Source organism: Chenopodium album, chromosome 17 (genome assembly GCF_948465745.1).
Source record: "Chenopodium album chromosome 17, dcCheAlbu1.1, whole genome shotgun sequence".
NCBI lineage: Eukaryota > Viridiplantae > Streptophyta > Magnoliopsida > Caryophyllales > Amaranthaceae > Chenopodium > Chenopodium album.
The window spans coordinates 361553-382124 of NC_137850.1; the positions used below are offsets into that span (position 1 = coordinate 361553).

At 40.8% G+C, this 20572-nt stretch overlaps 2 protein-coding genes across 2 annotated transcripts; both read left to right on the forward strand.

The window, feature by feature from the left end:
- The first annotated feature begins 2231 nt into the window (after positions 1-2231).
- On the forward strand, positions 2232-7586 carry LOC145589306 (uncharacterized). Its single transcript, XM_081645826.1, has 3 exons — positions 2232-2363; positions 2611-3760; positions 7227-7586. Coding segments are annotated over exons 2-3 (1143 nt in total). The 5' UTR covers positions 2232-2363; positions 2611-2618; the 3' UTR covers positions 7228-7586.
- Positions 7587-9483: 1897 nt separating this feature from the next.
- LOC145590186 (uncharacterized) lies at positions 9484-12870 on the forward strand. Its single transcript, XM_081646940.1, has one exon. It carries the CDS (start codon positions 9484-9486, stop codon positions 12868-12870), a length of 3387 nt encoding a protein of 1128 aa, XP_081503066.1.
- Positions 12871-20572: the final 7702 nt, after the last annotated feature.

The following is a 20572-nucleotide window of genomic DNA, read 5'->3' on the forward strand; positions in this document are numbered from 1 at the left end:
TAGTTAAATAATTAGAATAAATCATTATTAAGGTTACCAGTTGATTATTCATTCTATTTGGGGTTTATCATTGAAAATAAGTTTTAAGAATGTTTACCACTTGTAAAATTAAGTAATTGGAGTTCACTAGTGAGAATTTCCCTTATTTTTTTTAAGGGAATTCAAATTTTATTATTCACTTGTCTGTTTACTTTTTTTTTTTTCAGAAAATGTTTTAAATTACGTAATTTAATTTGGAGTTTTAAATAAATTAAAAAAATTAAAAAAAAATGTAACTGGACCCAATATGACCCGACCTGATATCAAACTTAAACCCTATTAATCCAATATTTGATACCCGAATTCGAACATGACCCGACTTGATTATTATAACACGCAAATTATTGACTTGAATAGAACCCGACTCAAACCCGATAATGACCCGACTTGGAAATGACCCGACTTGATTACGACCCGCAAATTATTGACTTGAACCGAACCCGACTCAAACCCGATAATGACCCGACCTGATTATAACCGGAAAATAATTGACTTGAACCAAACCCGACTCGAACCCGAACACGACCCTAACTCATTTAAACCCGTAAAAACCCGAATTTAACCCGACTTGTTTTTCACCCGACCCAAATGCAACCCGACCTTTTATTGACCCGACCTAAACCCGACCCGAACCCGAAAAGATGTATGACCCGACGTGACCCGACTCAATCATGACCCAACCCGACCCACATAGGTCCTGACATTAACCCGTATTGACCCGACCCGAGATGACCCGACCCACACAAACCCGACTCGAACCCGACCCATTTACCCGAATTGACAGCTCTAATCCCAAGACTACTCCCAGCCAAACACGCTTAACTGAGAAGTATTCTTAGCATATGAGCTCCCTAAAAGGAAGATGCATCTTGTTAACACGAGTAGTGTATTAAATCCTTTTTTAAAAGCAATCATGAGGGGTATTACACAATGGTGGAAAGTTATTATGATTTGAAATTTTCGATGTAGTTTTTTTTTTCTGCAATTGAATCTCTAGACAAAGAGATTAAATCGAATATTTTTAATCAACTGATTACTTACATTGACATAAAAAATAGTAATATAAACATTGTAATTTTATAATTATATAGGTATATACATATATTTGAATAAGAATTTAGTAGCTAATTAAATCAATATTATTTTCAAAATAATTTGCAATAACCCTGAACCCTAAACCCTAACCCCTAACCCCCGAAACCTGAAACCCTTAACCCGAAACCTTGAACCCTAAAAACCCCGAACCCTAAAAACCCTGAACTCTAAACCCTAAAACCCTAAACCCTAAACCCTCGAATTTCGTGAAGGAGGGTTATATCATAAAAATTTAAGAAGCTTTTGTGAATGACTCCCTAAACATTTTTATGACCTTAAAGTTACGGGGTTGCAAAATCAAGATATTGATCTGGGAACTCAATTTTAAGGGGTAAATGATTTTTGTTTTTCTTGAACTCTAAGAGATGGAGCTTTGTATGATGAAAACATAAGAGATTTTCGTGAATGAATCACTGTAAAATATTTTACGAATTTAACAATTATGAGGTTGGAAAGTCTAGATTTCAGTTTAAATATTCAATTTTAAGGGAAAAATAAAATTTGTTTTTTCGAATTTTGAGAAAGCGGGGCTTTATATCCTGAAAATTTAAGTAACTTTTGTGAAAAAATCACATTAAAATCTTTTACGAGCTTCAATTTATGGGATCGCAAAGTTTAGATTTTGATTTAGGACCTCATGAAGGGAAAAATGAACTTTAATTTTTTCTAATTTTGAGAAGATGGAACTCTAATTACTCATGAAAATATTAAAAACTTTCATCAAAGAGTTAGCCTTAAATCTTGTAGGAGCTTAAAGTTATGGGTTGCATATTTGATATTCCGATTTAGGACCTCAGATTTTAATGAAAAAATCAATTTTAGTTTTTTTCGAGTTCTGAGTAGACAAACCTTTATATCATACAAAAATATCAACTTAAAAACCAAAATTATATTATTTAATTTCCTAGATATATTTTTATTTAATATTAACTTAAAATTAATAAATATTCAGCCGAAATCATGGTCAAACCGTCCATAACTCAGCACGAAATAAAAAAAAAAGGAAAATAAAAACACAAAGGTAGAGGAAGCTGACGTGGCACATGAAGGGCAAATTATCGTCCGGACACTATTCATTTGCTACAGTACCGGATGCTCCGCAATATAAAGGGTAGAAAAATACAAGTAAATGAAATAATGAAAAATCTTAGGGTTTCATTCATCTCACCGTTTAATCAAAAGTCCCCAATTTCCTTCTCTGTCTCTGTTTCTCTATCTCTCTTTCTCAGGTATGATTCCTAATTCTCTCTGAAATAATTTATCAGGTCGATTGTAGCATATGTTTGATGAATTTCTGTATTCGATGATTGTTTTGATGTGAAATTATGGATTATAAAATTAATTAATTCTTCGGTTGTTTGATTTTATGTGATGTGATAATCTAGAAAGATCATGATGAGTGGGTGATGTTTATGTTTGATGTTAATTTGAATTTTATGTGATGTAATAAACTAGTTGTGTTTGTGTTATGATTAGGGGAAAAAATGGGACGGAGGAGAAGAGGTGGTGGGTCAACTCAAAGGAAGTGTCAGAGTATTGAACAAGGAATTGAAAGAAAGATTCTGGTGCGGTCATTGAACAATATTGAAGATAAGGTACAATACCAAAACGAAGATGGTAATATGGTTGAAAAAATCTTTAGACGAGAAGAATTCCACATAGTGGATCTGAAGCTGGACAAAATATATCATTATTGTTTACCATCACTGCGAAGGGCTGCGAGGGTTGGTGAAATGGTGGCTTTGGGTCAGTCCATCTTCATCTTTGGTGGTCTGACTGAAATATCATCACCCCTACCCGATTCTCAATTGAATTATTACGTGGGCGCGTCTCACTTACATTTTGGTGTTGGTGTTGGTGTTGGTGTTGTTGGGACGTGGGGCCCAGCTCCGATCAATGATCCAAATGAATACAACTACACCTGCCTTAATGGGGATGTCTACTGCATTGGAAATGTCCTTGCTCCAAAGGTTCTTCATGTCGATACCACCAATGGTGTGCCCCATGGCCCCTGGAAGTCGCTTGGCCCTTTGCCTCCCAAACTGGTGGATTGTAGTCCATCTATGCCAGTGATTCCGGACCCTACCAACAATCGCATTCTAATTCACTTGAATGACGGTCAGCGTTCCTCGTCTTCCCTCTATGCCTTTTATCCTCCCACTCATGGTACTTGTGCTGGTACATGGAAATGTCTAGACTCCAATGTCTCTGATTGGGACAGAGTACAGGATGCTGCACTTCTTGATGGTGTCCTCTATCTTCATGCCCATAAACTTCGCAATCTTGTTCATGCATACGAGGTTGCCACCGCAAAGTGGTTTGACGTGCAGTGGTCCACTCGGGTTATTGAAAAAGATTTCTCTGTAGATGATTGTACCTTCAGGTTTGATTCGCTGTTTTGTCTAGACGACACCAACAAAATCTTGTGCTTGGCCGTTTACTCGCCTGTAGTGCCGACTGTTCCAGGTGGTGATCGATGTGATCGTAGCTTACCTACCAACACCACTCTTCTCTTCTTCAAGTTTAAAGCGGAGCGTTGTGGTTCCACCATAACCCTCACTCCCCTTTATACCCGCTCATATGAAATTTTATCCACTTACCAAGTGCTTGACTTCCTCCCGCTTTAGTGAGTACCCTCATCCCTCTTCTCAACTCTCTCTTATATGCATAAATTGGTTGTTTCTTTTCATATTCTCTTTGGCTTGTTGACCTTGTGCTGTTGCAAATTCATGTTCATTGTTGCTAAAACGTGATTGTACATGCTCTATAATTTAATTTGAAGATTTGTTTGATTTTTTTGTATCGCCTTTAATTTTCATAGAAATTCAAAAAACTTCCGTCTTTATACCTATCCATGGATTATACCTCCATTAATCTTCAATTTCTTTTTTCTCCTTTATTCTTAGATAATCCTTCCTGCCTCCCTTATTTTTTCCCCTTATTGTCCCATCTTCTCTAAACAAAGCTCTTCTAGGTGTAACTCCAAATACAAGATCCCTCGCGTCGGGAAACATTGTGAAATGTCATCACAACATTCCGACAACCGTCAAAGTAGGGGCTCTTTTAGGAGTTAATTTCTTTCTACTTTTCCTTTTTTTTTTATTTTTTTATTTTTTTTTATTTCTTCTTAAGTAGTTTGTTGGACATTGTACTCAAGGAAGCAGCCCAACTGAGTCACATCTACACATATGGACCTCATAGCCATAGCAATTGAGCTCATGGTTCTAACTTCATCATCTGTTTATACTCTCTTCAACCCCACTTCAAATGTCTCAGAAAGTTCGTCTGTGTCTACTTCGAAGTTCATACATTGCCCTCCTACATATATTAATACAAACTTCCTCTTCTTAAACATCCCACCATGCCACATTTTAACGGTAACAACTTCTCCAACTCCCTACATTTAGCAATTAAATTATAATGTCAACTCAAGATTATTTTTACTCATACTCAAGGTCTGCATATCATCACTATTACCATCGCAATTAAGAAAAGAAAAAAAACTGCAATTAAAGACACAGATTACCAACACAACGAAATATATTAAGAAAAAAACGCAGATTAAAGTCCCAAAACTAAATTAACGCATAATAAACAACAATTGGCACTGCATCTTACCATTATCGCAACTAATCATATCCGTAATTACCACAATTTCAGAAAATCTTGCTGCAAATTGAACTCTTAATTGATTGAACTCGTTATTGACAACAAACTAATATGGGAAGCAAATGACAATTGGTAACTGAAATGGGTAACATATGGCAATTGCTAGCATCACCATTAATTTCCAAATAGAGAAGGGTTAACAATGGCAGAGGAAAGTGACGAGGGATGAATGTTTATTTTTTCAACCGGGTTTTAGTTGAGAGGGAGAGGAATATCATTTAGTAAGGTAACCCACTAGATTTTTTTTTACCGGTTCTTTAAGTTGCCTATGATGGTAGACTATTTAGGGAAGGGTTATTGTATAATTAGGATTAATCATAGTTAAAAAATAGTTAGGATTAATTTGAGAAGACACTCCATAGTTTGGGTTATTGCTGATGTCCACATGCTAATGTGGTCTCTAAATCCATATGAATTCAATTGCATGTTGTATTGTCAATTTTGTACTTAATAACACATTGCTAGCATACACTAGGTTATCACTTGATCTATCTACGTTGAAACTTGATAATGTGTGAACTATAATTCTACAAATAGTGCAAGTATCCGAGACAAAATATGTACATATGTAGTATGTACCCTAGGAAGTATGAAGTGAAAAAGTGGATGAATTTGGATGTCAATCAAGGGGTGGGATCGAATCAATAAAATTTGATCATAGGATCGTACTTACAAGCAAAAAAAAGTACACTACATTTTGACTTAAAGTTATGTTTTTCTACTTTCAATACTAAAAACAATTACTTTGCTTTCGACATTCATTTAACTACAATAATTAATTGATAAATTATGTGCAAGGTTGTCAAAATAAGGTTTTAACTATGATTGACGTCAAGTTATAGATGGACAAAATTATGTGAATTTCTTTGAATTGTGTTTATTTAGTAGCTATGAATGAATACTTTAAACTAATGTGTATATGAACTACAAAATACTTGATAAAAAAAAATTAATAACCACTCCTAATTAATTAACTTCATATGTAAAAATTAATTAACTTCTCAAATCATCTTTAAATGTAGGATCGGATCATAGAATTGTAAAATTGTAAGATCGTATTAAGATCCTACCACTCCTAAATTTTATCCTACAAATCTTACCATTCGGATCGATCTCATAGTTTTGTATTGTAGGATCGAATAAAGATTTTAATAACCACGCTGTCAATATAACATGGACATCAACTATGAGAGTATTAATTATTTTGTTAGGAGCTCATCCCTAATATGATCTTATTTTTGGTAGATCTCATTATCAATGTTAGAAATTTCCAAAAAAAATAGAAAAAGGAAAAAATATAGTTTAGAAAAGCTTAGATAACATAAAACCCAAAACAGTAAATAACAAAACATTATGGCATAAGGTTATGTACCTTAGTGCCTAATTGTACATGAATTTTATTTTTTTTTATTTTTAATTTTTGATCCTCTACTTATTTCCTTTCCCTTCTATTGGCAAACAGGGGTAGGTAACCCGTAAATAGTATGGGGAGGGAAGTACGGAGTGAAGATAGTTGTTGCCACTTCATATATTGTTAGTAGTATCATTGAAAGAAGTGAGTACCATGTCTGAGGGGCAAGAAAGGGGTGAAGGAGAGAACAACTAGTTAGGCTTTTGTGGATTTTAGATCAATTTCATGAATGTGCAATTGATGCGTGATAAGAAATTGTATGTGACTTGCAATTATTGCATTGATCTATGTCAACTTAGACAAGTTTAGACGAGGACAATCATTCTGAATGACTATTTTCATCTAATTATGGTTAGCTAGCTAGTAGCTTCGATTAGAGCTTTTACAATCTCTGGTGTGCTTTGCTATGAGGAGCAGGTTTCAGCTATCTTTTTCCTTAATCGTTTTAGAAGCTCTATTACCTATTGGATCCTCGTGGTGCAATTTGAAAGTTATGTGTCAGCTATAGCACCCTTTTACTTTAGTTGTATCAAGAGTGGGGGCTATATTGGGGAAGAAATATCTAATTGAATAACCTATCTATACATTGCCTCATTTACTTAGTTCTGTTATTTATTGGATATTTGTGGTGAACTCGAAACTCATGTCAGCTGTTGGATTCTCTTACTTCCGCTGTATCTGAAGTGGAGACGATTATTATAGAGAAGGAAGGTTGAAGGGAATACACGGCCTCAGATAAACGAGCAGGCTGTATACGTGTATTCATTCCATATAATTTCTAGTCAAAGATTATGGCTGTTCGAAATATAGAGGCATATGGTTGAGAAATTGTTCAACAAAAAGTCAACCCCTAGGCATAGCTGCATTGCTCAGCATTTATTCTATTTAGTTGTTCAAACATTCTGGTTTCTTGTTGATTGTCATTGTTATGTTTCCTCGGCGTTGTGTTGCAACAGGGTTGAGACATTTGATGGTAGTTGAAGCTAACTAGATGATTTTTAACATGTTACAGGGTAGTTCTTGATGATCAGTAGCTCCTGTCACCTGCATTTTGTGCACGTACTGTTAATGCTGCTGGACTGTGAAAGGGCGTTAGTTGTGCTTTTTGGCTTTTGTTCTGCCTTGAGCTTTTTATATGAGCAAGATCAGATTTTCTTTAGGCTAATGTTATTTAGTTAAGTTTATTTATATATCATTTGTGTCACTGGGCGTGCATTAAGTACTCTAATGGTTATGGGTCTATGTTGTTTAATAGTATCAGTGAACTTTGGGATTTGGCTCATTATTGGTAACTAGTTTCGGCTTGCTACACTAAATTAAGCTTTGGCAGTTTGGCTCCACTTCCAATTTAGTAAAATGGACTTTAGTTATTGATTGAAAAATGTCATCGTTATATACTCTATTTACATACAACTGAAACCTATTTATATAGAAAATCTACCTATAATCTGATTCAAAGCAACTGTTTGGCCGGCTTGGGGCAAGCTTACTTTAAGAGCATCATATAGCCATATATAGGTAAAAATGAAATTATGAAACATAATCAGATCGATTAAGAAATTGCTATCATTATGTTCTCTATTTACATACGGAGAATATTTGAATCTATTTATTATATAAAAAAATATCTATAATCTGGATCATGGCCGACTTGCATATAGATGCAATAAATTAAGGTTTGCAGATCCCTAGAATAAAAAAGGTAATAAGAGTGCAATTCTGTCATCAACTCATTACTGATAAAAATGTATTATCAGACAGGGAAAAAATACTTCGTACAAGTCTAGACGAATTTCAAAGTATACATGATCCTTCAAAAACACGCATAATATTTTAACATTAATATCGCGAGCAACAAAATAAGATCCAACTTTCTAATCTGAACTTGTTTACAATGTTGTTCATAGGCAGATTGTATAATAGGCACTACATTTTGGCCAGTTTTATTAGGATATATCTGCTGAATGAGTATTTCCAAAATTTGTCGAACAGTTGGTACTTTCTTCTTTCTCCATCAATATGTGATTTGTTTGTACATAAATAAAAATCTTCAAACTTGTTGTCCCTTATTCATGGTTGTCTTTTATGATCCGTGAACGGTTTACAAGTTCCTTAAAAACTTGTTGGCGGCTCCTTACTTTCCTTGTCCCTAATCGTATTATATTAATTTCCACTTCCTATGAGTGCTAAGCATATTCACACAAGCTTAACGTATGCGCACTTCAAACGACGCCTACAGTAGTATTAAACATCAAATTTCAAAAACCTTATCATCCAAAACTGGATTGTGCCATCTTTTTATGTACAGTACACAAGTTTGTACATAAATAAAAATCTTCACTAGCCCTATTATGATAAAATTAAGAGGAAGCCTTTCCAATTTGAAAACCTCCAAAGTGAGAAATCCAAATTTTCAATCATTGGTTACGAAAATCAAGTTCTGGGCTTATTTGGCGTGCCATTAGATCCTGGTTTCAGCTTTTCGTTTGATTCCCAAAAAGTGATCTACCTGAAAGACACAATTGAACTTAAAAATTGGCTTGCACAAAGTTAAATATATCATATCACAACACAAATACATCAGAATACTTTATAAAGTGAACCACAAAGCTCACAATCAATATTACTTAAATCGTTCATTATATTTTGGGTACCTGTGCCGGGTATTACAAATTTATATACTCCGTACTAAACACTCCCATATGGCCATATGAGTGTATAATATGTGTGACAATTTATGGCCCATTTGGAAAGTGGTAATTGTACGGGAGGATACCGATAATAACCGTTAATTAGCCGGCAACATCTTATAATGCCGTTAAGCAACTGTGAACTAGCATATAAGCTCAAATATCCATAACGGCCTTCCTACCGGCCACGTGGAGAGCTGCTCTGGACCACGTAGGCACCTGCTGCCTACAAGGTCGGCTTGCCACCTATCGTTATAGGTGGCACCAGCTTGGTTGTCTCTCTATATATATCCAAGCAAACATTCACCCAAAAGGACGATCTTTCTTTTCTCTCTCTCTCTCTAAACACTTTCTCTCTCTTCATTCCTTCTTCTTATCGGATTGCTAACTTTAGCATCGGAGAGGTTATTCCCGGATAACCCCCGGGTTAGCTTATCTGTGTTGACTGTGCAGGTGTGTAATTGGACGGTAAACCTTTACCAACCCGCGAAGATTACCGGCACCGGAGCTCACCCGGAACAATTGGCGCTAGAAGGAGGGGTAGTAATAACTTCTATCGTCCAAAAACCTTCGGCAGTCATGGAAGGAAACAATGAAACTACAACACCGATACCAGAAGCCGAGAACCGCCAGTGTGACAGCAACATCCTCAATCTTAATGCAAACAAAGTCGTGAACACTGCACCCGGGATCGAGGTGGAGGATGAAACTCATCTTCTCCGCAAGAATACCGTGAACACACCGGTAACACCCGAACGGAGCCGGGCTCCCACGCCGGATCCCCTGGAAGGGTTTACCCCGGAAGTGCTCGAAATAACGGCTAAGGTAATGCAAGCAATGTCTCGGAAAAGGAAAGAGGTTGAAACAGCAGCCACCAGGGCACGAATAAACATACCGGCAATACCTGTGGTAGTGAACTTGGAGAGTCAATTCAATCAAGCGGAACAACCGCCACCTCAGCTACAAAGCCGAGGGATAGTTATCCCGAGCGAGCGCCAACCCACCCATGATACGCCAATAGGGGACTCAGGATCCCGTCAGCATGAAATTAGTAGTGGGCCGGTAAGACGCATAGCTAGAGCTGTAGTTAGGCCGAGGGTATCTCCATTCACCCAGGAAGTGTTGGATCAGCAAATGGAAAGAATCAAGATGCCGTCATGTACCTTTGACGGCAAAGGGGACCCCAAGCGATATGTAACGGCATACGAAAGCCACATGCTGCTGTACACCGACACCGACGCAGTATGGTGCAAGGTGTTTCCGACAACACTAACGGGTCCCGCCTCGGACTGGTTCTCCAATCTGGAGCACGGTTCAATTGATTGCTTCGACACCCTGGTTGAGCTATTTACCGGCCAATATATCAGCAACAGCGCCAGGCAAAGAACTTCTGGAGAGCTCATGGCAGTCAGGCAGAGAAAGGATGAGTCTCTTAGGGACTTCATAAGGCGATTCAATAATGAGGCCAATACAATACCGAAATTACAGCAAGAAATAGCAGTAATGGCTTTAATGAGCGGTTTGGGTGACAATGACTTTAAGAAGTACAGGGCGAGGAAATCTTTCCCGAATCTGGGCGTGGCATTTGGCAAAGCCTATGAATACATAAAAAGCGAGGAGCTACTGAAAACTAGTAGTCAGATAGCATCACCCGAACCCTCGCGAAGGCAAAATGACAATATTGTGCCTAACCCTTACGCTGGGGGAGTGAACAGACAGCAGCAGCAGAATCAGCAGAGAACCGGCAGGCCATCTAGAGGTCTAGGCCGATACAGTAGTTACACACAGTTGAATACGCCTAGAGCCGCCATATACTCGATAAATCAACATAAAGAAGACTGGACTCGACCGACAACCATGATAACCAAGGGTCGAGATACGAAAAAATATTGCATGTTTCACAGGGATGTCGGTCACTACACCGAAGAATGTACTCAGTTGAAAGAAAATATAGAAGACCTTATCAGAAGGGGGCACCTGTCACAATATCGGGCTCAAGCAGGGTCAAGCCGGCAGCAAGCTCCACAACCCAGGCAAACTGAGTACAGAAAACAGGGCGACTTGTCCACGCAAGAGGACACCTACCGGCGTAATCACGCTGGGGAATACCGGCAGGGAAATAACACGTCAGGTCCCAAAATTACGATAGAGGTTATTACCGGTGGTCCGGTGCATGGGGGTTCAGTCAGCGGGGCGAAAAAGAGCCTGTCGGAGCACAAGCATACGGTGAATGCACTAGGTGTAGATGAGCGACCCAGGCCCGCCTCGATCCCTTCAGTATCTTTCTCGGAAGCAAATGTTAAAGGCCTAGTGTTCCCTCATGATGATCCACTGGTTCTAATTTTGACGGTTAACGGAGCCAATATCAAGCGTGTGTTGGTTGATGGAGGAAGCTCCGCTAACATTCTGTTTGCAGAGGCGTTTGACGCAATGAAGATAGGCCGGAAATACTTGACCCCGGTGTCGTATCCCGTCATCGGTTTTAACGGCTCCACAGTGAGACCGGAAGGAAGCATTGCTTTGCAGGTTAGAATTGGTGAAGGCATGGCAGCCAGGGATGTCATGACAGAATTTCTGATAATCGATGTGCCGTCAGCATACAACGCTATTGTCGGCAGACCGCTGATTCATGATATACAGGGTGTGGTTTCGACATACCATCTGACGATGGTGTATGTTTCAAATCTTGGGAGGACAGAGCGCGTTAGAGGAGGTCAGACAATGGCCAGGGAGTGTTATGTAACAACTCTGAAACAACCAAGCCGGCAGCCCACGATTGAGCAGACAACACCGAAAAGGAGGCGTGCCGTGTCCGCACATGACTTAGCAATGGAGAATTTTGATACCCGGCCGGCAGCAGTTCCCCGTCCCTCGCCGGGAGGGGAGACAGTGGAAATTGAGTTACAACCTGGAGTGCCGGGGAGGGTTGTGCGAATTGGATCCGACATGGATGTCGATACACGATGCCACTTGGTAGAACTTTTGCGGGAGAGCGCAGATGTGTTTGCCTTCTCGGCGGATAAGATGCCTGGGATTCACCCCGATGTTATGGTACATAGGCTAAACGTGGACAGAAAGGCTAGGCCAGTTAGGCAGAAGAAACGAAACTTCTCGACAGAGAAAATAGAGGTCATACAGGCTGAAGTCAATAAGTTGCTAGCGGCAGGGTTTATTGAGCCTTGCACATATCCTGAGTGGTTAGGAAATGTGGTTATGGTGAAAAAGCCGTCAGGAAAGTGGAGAATGTGCGTGGATTTCACGGACTTGAATAAAGCTTGTCCAAAGGACTGCTATCCGTTACCCCGGATAGATAGGCTGGTAGACTCAACTTCCGGCCATGCTTTACTCAGCTTTATGGATGCCTTCTCTGGGTATCATCAAGTCAGCCTGTACGCGCCAGATAGAACGAAAGCAGCTTTCATCACTGATGCCGGCGTATTCTGTTATAAGGCAATGCCATTCGGGTTGCGGAATGCAGGGGCCACGTACCAGAAGCTGGTAGACAAGGTCTTTGCGAATCAGAAAGGGAGGAACGTTGAGGTATACGTCGATGATTCCATTGTAAAAAGCCGGTTAGCCACCGATCACATTGCAGATTTAAGGGAAACATTCGAAACCCTACGCCAGTACCGGATGAAACTGAATCCAGAGAAGTGTGTCTTTGGAGTTCGGTCGGGGAAGTTTTTGGGATTCATGGTTAGTGAAAGGGGGATAAATGCAAACCCCGATAAGATCGAAGCTATCCTTAGCCTACCACAACCAAATACAATAAAAGACATACAGAAGCTTACCGGACGCATGGCAGCGCTGACAAGGTTTATTAGCAAGTCGGCTGATAAAGCCTTACCATTCTTTGTGGTCCTTCGCCAAAATAAAACATTCGTTTGGGGGGAAGAGCAGGCAAAGGCGTTGGAGGTGGTAAAAAACCATTTAAGGTCCCTACCGACCATAGCAAGGCCGGAATAAGGGGAGAGCTTGCAATTATACATCTCGGAATCTCCAAAGACAGTAGCAGCAGTACTGCTAGTAGAACGGAAGAAAACTCAAATGCCTATTTATTTTGTGAGCCATGTTTTGAATGCGGCTGAGAGGCGGTACCCCCTGGTAGAGAAAATCGCGTATGCAGTAGTCATTGCCGCACGAAAGCTCCGACCATACTTTGATGCACACACCATTGAAATCCTAACAAACCAGCCGTTAGAAAAGTCTTTGCAGAAAATGGAGACGTCTGGAAGATTGCTTAAATGGGCGGTGGAGTTGTCGGAATATGTGATGGTTTACAAACCGAGAGTATCAATAAAGGCTCAGGCGTTATCTGACTTCATCGTTGAAACGTCCTACACAGAAGAAGAAGAGGTCATCGGAGTATGGAAGGTCTCCGTTGACGGCTCCTCAGCGTCAACTGGATCAGGGGCCGGTATCGTTATGATCTCCCCGCAAGGAGACATATTCGAATATGCTATCAAGTTTAAGTTCAAAGCCTCGAATAATGAAGCCGAGTACGAAGCGGCCCTGGCGGGAGTGCAGTTATGCGTAGCGGCTGAAGCAAGTCGTGTAGAACTGACAACTGATTCACAGCTGGTAGCAAGTCAGTTTGACGGTACTTATGAAGCTAAAGAGCAAACAATGATGGCGTACTTGGCCAAGTTAAAAGCAATAACGGCCAATCTGGAGAATTTTGAAATCAAGCTGGTACCGAGAGCCCAGAACACACAGGCAGATGCGTTGGCAAAGCTGGCAAGTTCCAGCTTCAATGATCTAGAACGCACCGTAATGGTTGAACTCTTGGAGCACAAAAGTATCGATTCGGACAAAGCTCCGAAGGAGGTGAGTTGCGTAGATGGAGGCCGAGACCATGATAACCGAGAATGGTATAATGACGTGTTGGCCTACAAGGTGCATAATGTCCTACCAACGGGCAAAACTGAAGCCCAAAAGGTTAAGAGGGATAGCATCTGGTTTGTCATGTTCAGGGGGATGCTGTATAAAAGGGGATTTTCGTTGCCATTACGAAGATGTATATCGGCCTATGAATCAGCTAGGCTGATAGAAGAAATACACGAAGGAGATTGTGGAAATCATGCTGGGGGACGGTCAATGTCCTTGGAAGCAATGAAAAGAGGGTATTACTGGCCAACAATGAATGCTGATACTTTAGAGTATGCAAAGAAGTGTGATAAATGTCAAAAGTTTGGGCCGGCAATAAACCAACCACCAAACGACTTGACACCAATCCTCAATCCGATCCCGTTTGCGCAATGGGGAATGGATATTGTTGGGCCTTTCACGTCAGCAACAGGAAACAGAAAATTTCTGATAGTAGGGATAGACTACTTCACCAAATGGATAGAAGCGGAGCCGGTAGCAAGAATAACAGCGAATGAAGTCAAGAAGTTCATCTGGAAAAACATATTTACCCGATTTGGGTTACCGGTGGCAATGGTATTTGATCACGGTTCCCAATTTGATTGCGGTCCAATTAAGGATTTCTTAAGCATATACAAGGTAAAATTTGCATATGCGGCAGTCTGTCACCCCCAGTCAAACGGCCAAGCGGAGGCCGCAAACAAGCAGATGCTGATAGCGTTAAGAAAAAAGATAGAAGATGCCAAAGGCTTGTGGGCAGACTTGGTTCCGGAAATACTGTGGGCAAATAGAACGACAACAAAAGAAACTACTGGGGAGTCGCCGTTTAACCTTGCTTTCGGCTCGGAGGCCGTTATCCCGGCTGAAGTCGGCCTCCCAACGTTCCGCATCCAGCATTTCTGTGAAGAGCAAAATGACTTGCTCCTCAGACAGCAATTAGATTTCTTACCGGAGGTACGACTTACGGCTGCCGTCAAATCAGCAGCATATAAAAATCGCATGAGTCAAGCATATAATAAACGCGTCAATTATCGGCCTTTGGAAGATGGCGACTTGGTCCTGCGTAGAACCGCAGCAACCGGTAAAGAAAATGCGGAAGGCAAGCTCACTGCGAACTGGGAGGGGCCCTATCAGGTATACGAAACTCTGCGACAAGGTTCATACCGGTTGATGACTTTAGAAGGAATACCGCTAAAGAATGTTTGGAATGCAAGTGTCCTGAAAAAATACTATGTTTAAGAATTCATGTTTAGTATCGGCATGACATGTGGTCATGGTTTAGTAGTGTCATTCTATCTTCCTTCTTAGAGTAATTTCTAACTTGTAATTTATTTACAAACTTTGGCTACGGCCTTTAATACAAGCAATACGTAATACGAAATGGAACCATCCCCTACTTTCGATATGAACTGATAAACAGCCTAGCTAGCTGTCTCACTCATTCAAGTGAGGAGGAAGGTTGGATAACAAATGCGCCTCAAGGCGAGTTGAAATAATGGTCTAATCCACTGTCTTTACTCGGCCTGCTAAAGGTTGCATGTATACGAAAATCTCGAAATCTAGAGAACCCAAAAAGACAGCTAAAGAGTTCCGAATTAAATTTCTAAGGAAATTTATACGGAACTAGGGGGCATATGCGTATATGTAACACAGGCAAAACCGTAAAAGCCGTAAAAGCAAAATGTCACTCCTAAAGAGCCACTTTTTAGGGCAATTTGTTGGAAGTAAATATGGTTTAGTAAGAAAAAATCATAAGCATACAGACTTTTCAAAGTGGATTAACGACAAAATCATGCGGAAAAATGACAATGAAATAGTTCAGCTATAAAACGTAAAAATTCAGACAAACACAATAAAATTATAAAATAAAAATAAAACTAAGTGCTGACGGATAAAATAAAATTGTCAAAATGTACAGACAGTAAATCGACAGCCATCATCCAAAATTCAAAACATATATAATTGTTTAACAGAAACAGACATAAACTGCTCAACATTGAGCTTTCGCAGTTACAGAGAAAGAGGACCCGCATGATTCTGATGATGACTGCCCACCCCATCAATCTTTTTTCGGCTCAGATTCCTTCGCAGGCGCAGCTTCAGAAGTGCCAACGGCTTTGTTCTCGCCGATAGGACTAGCAATTAGAGCATCATCAACTCTTCTTCCGGCAAATCTCGCGGGTCCTGGTTTGTCAATATCTCATGTGGAGGAGGGAAATCAAAATAGTCTTCCTCATAGCTGGTAGGGGAAAGGTGCATATCATTACCATAGGCAGTCTCAGCTGCCTGCCATTTTTCTGCACCCCAATTCTCAGCTTTGCACACACAACGGTGTGCAGCTACCCATCCACCAGTATATCGGTCCACCAGCAGATTCCGGTAGAGATCAGACTGCATAAACCGGTTAACTGCTCGGCGCCTAATACCGGGCTTTTCCTCCTCAGCTTTTTTCAGCTTCTCCTCCAGTTCCGCCTTGGACTCTTTCTCTGCGTTTAGCTGCCGCTCAAGGTCGGCAATCCTTTTCTGCATGGAATCCTGGTTGGCCAGCTTTGTGTTCAAAACGACCATCTTGTTCTCCAAAGTTCTGACACCAGCCTTTAACTTCTCATTCTCGTTAACAACGGCTTGTCGGGCGTGTCACATTTCTTGAACTTCGTCTCGGCCTGATCGTGACAGCGCTGATAATACCTGTACATGTGTACCACCTCGACAGCCGAGTTGACAGTCTAAAAAAAAAAGAGAAAAGGAAAAAAGAGGAGAAGAAGATTTTCTTAGAAATTTTCATACACATATTGAAGTAATGAAAACTAAAAGACAAAAACGGCAACAGGCTAATGTCTATCTTACCCGGAGCATGTCGTTCATCATTTGGCCACAAGGAGCATTAAGCTTATCTACCGGCCGGTCTGCCGGCGTGGCCAAGTCCTTTAGCATCCTCCAACCCATGCTACCGCCGGTATTAGGGTCGTCGCAGATAACAGACTCTCCCCGATTCACGTTGATACGGGGATGCCACGGTTCGCCAGCAGTGCCGCTAGGAACCAGATACTCCTCGGCCACCTCGATAGGCACCTTCACGTGGGGGATCTCAATATAATCCCCGGTTAGTACCGGTATGAAGGCGTTCTTGCTGCTAGCAGACCTCCCTGACGCTCGAGTTTGTCGGTCCCTCGCAGAAGGGTCGTCGGCCGTCACCAGATTATCAGTTGTAATAACCCTCTCGGCACCAACAGCGCTTGCATCAGTTGGTTTGCGCAGGTGAATGTTCAGCTTCTTGATACCAGGACGGTCACCATCGTCCTCTAAATTTACAACATTCAAATCCTTCAGCATCTCTGCAGCCTTTTGTTGGTTCTTAGCAGCGTCATCATGCTTTTGCTTCTTGAGTTGATCACGACCTGATGGCTCGCCAGCTCGTTTGGCGGCATTAGCCCCGCCTCTTTTGACAGGAAGAGTTCGAGGCTTATTTCTGCGCTGCTCAGTTAAAGTCATGTCTTGTCTTCTTCTTTTCTTCCCTTTCTGAGCGCGTGTACAATACACCGGTAGCGTATCGTAACTGTCTTTTGGGTTCGGAGGGCACTGGTACTTTACCCTACCGTCAGGATACAGACCCAAACTTGCAAAATTTAACCTGTTAATACCTGCAAGCCAACAGACACATATAGAGTAAATACAGGTAGCGATGTAAGGATGGTCAAGGAATGTGAAAAACAAAATACCGGTACGACAGTCAGTTATTTTAAAATAACTGGTTCTTAGTATTGAAATATGCAAATTTACAGCTAACAAAAAAAAAAAAAAAAAAAAAAACTATTAACATGAAAAGAACCATACCAAATTCATCAGTCCTGCAGAGACCGACATGAGACAGAGGGGCGTTACCCAAAATATAATTACAGTTGGGCAGTCACACCCCCGGTACAGCGTTGTTCTTACTACCAGCCCTTACATATGTACAGTTAAAAAAATTACAGGCATACTTCTCTAACTGACCTAACTTCCTACTCCTAATGGTATCAAACATACTATGGGGGGATAGAAACATCTGCGAACTCTGTAATCCTCAGGAAAACTTAGAAAATAAAAATTTTCCATCCAGCCCTTACAAATGGTCAGTTTCGGCCAGACTGTACATTTACCACGGGCCGTGAATAATGACCAGAACCCTGGCGATTGACTGTCTCTTTTGATCCAGTGAAGCGTGCGAAACAGGTTCAGTGTGAGAGGGAAATCCATAAATATCATAACCCACACAAGCGAAATAAGGGTGCGGATAGCTATGGGCGTTAACTGCGCCACGCACACATTCCAGGCCCTAAAAATTTTCTCGATAAAAGGATGCAACGGAAACCGTAAACCAAACTCAAGATGCTTAGCATAAACGACGATATGGCCGTCAGGACAGTCAAGAGCAGTCTGACCCTCTTGGGGCAGTGTCAAATCATAGCCGTCAGGAAGGTTGAAAAAATGAGCACCGATGCGACAATACTCTTTCTCGGTAGCCTTCTGAAGCCATTCTGGGTCAATTTTAGTAGATACAACTTTGTAATCGGGCTTCAGTACAAGGGGTTCTCGGTATTTTGGGTCATCATCTTCAGAGTCATATTCTTCATCTAAACTCTCTTCTGCCAATACAGCGTCGCTTCTCTCGGCGGCCTCCCCTCTCGAACCCTTACCGCCAGTTCACTCGTTTCTGTGTCGTGGCTATCATCACCACTACCGGCATTCCCAGATTCATCATCACCACTCTCATTCTCATCCCGGCTGTTACCCACACAAGGATCATCTTCTTCCATCTCACCCAGAGACCTCTCAACTGATTGAATGTGCTCATCACCAACGTCTGATGTCTCCTCAATCACAGGTTCCTTGCCTGCACGGCGCTCGGAGGTCTCGGCCTCATGAGGCTGATAACTAGTCCTTTTAGTTCTCGGCATTGCCGTTGTTTTACGACCTATCTTGCCTAAATTCGAACCGTATTGAATAATCTCAAAAGTAGATTCCAATTGTGCACAAATGCTTATCGGCGAGATCGAAACGATTTCAACGTCTTCTAAAATACTAGACCAAGTAGGCTGACAAGACTTTTCAACTTCTTTCTCTGGAACTGAGGACAAGGGTGCAAACGGGTCAGCCTCGCTGGCCTTACCCGAAGTCGAGTTTTGAACAAATTCAGGCATAACCTTAACAGACATACAACCACAGGACACCACTAAGGAGAAAAATTCAACTGACACTCTAAGTACGAAAATAAATGAAAAGTTAGGGCTTTTTACCTCGTTAAACCGATCGACTTTCGCAAATACGAGTCTTCGCAAAACCACGGAAATAGAACGTAGCAGAAACTTTTTCTTCAAGGAAGCGTTACCAACAACTCTCTTTTGATGATTGAAATTGATCGACGAAACCCTAACAATGTTCGTAGCAAATACTTCGAGAATTTTTTAGAAAAACGAAGAGCAAATGATGAGTTTTTGCTCATCATTCGAGGCTTATATACCCCAATGAACAGTGGCTATTGATATGACAGTTTGCGCATGCAATCCGACGGCTAGGAAAAAACGCTTTTTCATCAACAAACATATAGGAAGAGTGACACGCGTCCCACTCATTTTTGATTTTTCCCGCCCAAACCATTATTGCAATTTATAAACGTACAAACAAAAATACACAAATCCCTATCGGTACTTTGTTCACTGGGGGGGCAAATCGGAGATTTTTAAATCTCAGTTCATGTTTTAATTGACCAAATCCCTATCGGTACTTTGTTCACTGGGGGGGCAAATCGGAGATTTTTAAATCTCAGTTCATGTTTTAATTGACCAAATCCCTATCGGTACTTTGTTCACTGGGGGGCAAATCGGAGATTTTTAAATCTCAGTCCCATTTTGATTCCCTGCAAATCCAAATTAAAGTGAGAACGCCGGTGCTACCGCCGTCCTCACTTGGGGGGCTAGTTGTACGGGAGGATACCGATAATAAGCGTTAATTAGCTGGCAACATCTTATAATGCCGTTAAGCAACTGTGAACTAGCATATAAGCTCAAATATCCATAACGGCCTTCCTACCGGCCACGTGGAGAGCTGCTCTGGACCACGTAGGCACCTGCTGCCTACAAGGTCGGCTTGCCACCTATCGTTATAGGTGGCACCAGCTTGGTTGTCTCTCTATATATATCCAAGCAAACATTCACCCAAAAGGACGATCTTTCTTTTCTCTCTCTCTCTCTAAACACTTTCTCTCTCTTCATTCCTTCTTCTTATCGGATTGCTAACTTTAGCATCGGAGAGGTTATTCCCGGATAACCCCCGGGTTAGCTTATCTGTGTTGACTGTGCAGGTGTGTAATTGGACGGTAAACCTTTACCAACCCGCGAAGATTACCGGCACCGAAGCTCACCCGGAACAGTAATGGATATGAATTTGCACATAAATCTATATCAGAAATTGAAGTCTATTTTCATGGAGTAATGAACTTATGATAGTTCACCCCCAAATTATTTTTCTTTACCATTTGAGGGGGTGGCATTGGGTAAAAATGGACATTTATGAAGGAAAAAGAAACACAAGTTTTGGGAATGAGATTGCATTACTATGGACATTAAAATGTGTTATTTTGCTAGCCAAATTACACTTACATTCTTCCCATTACCGCTACTTATAATCAACTTACAATTATACCCTAAGTATTTATTGCAACGCCTCAATTATCTTAGACCACATCTAGAGGAAAAAAAATTGGGATATGCTTACAAATGGGTAAGAGATGTGAACTTAACAGGATCCATCAAACAAGTTAATC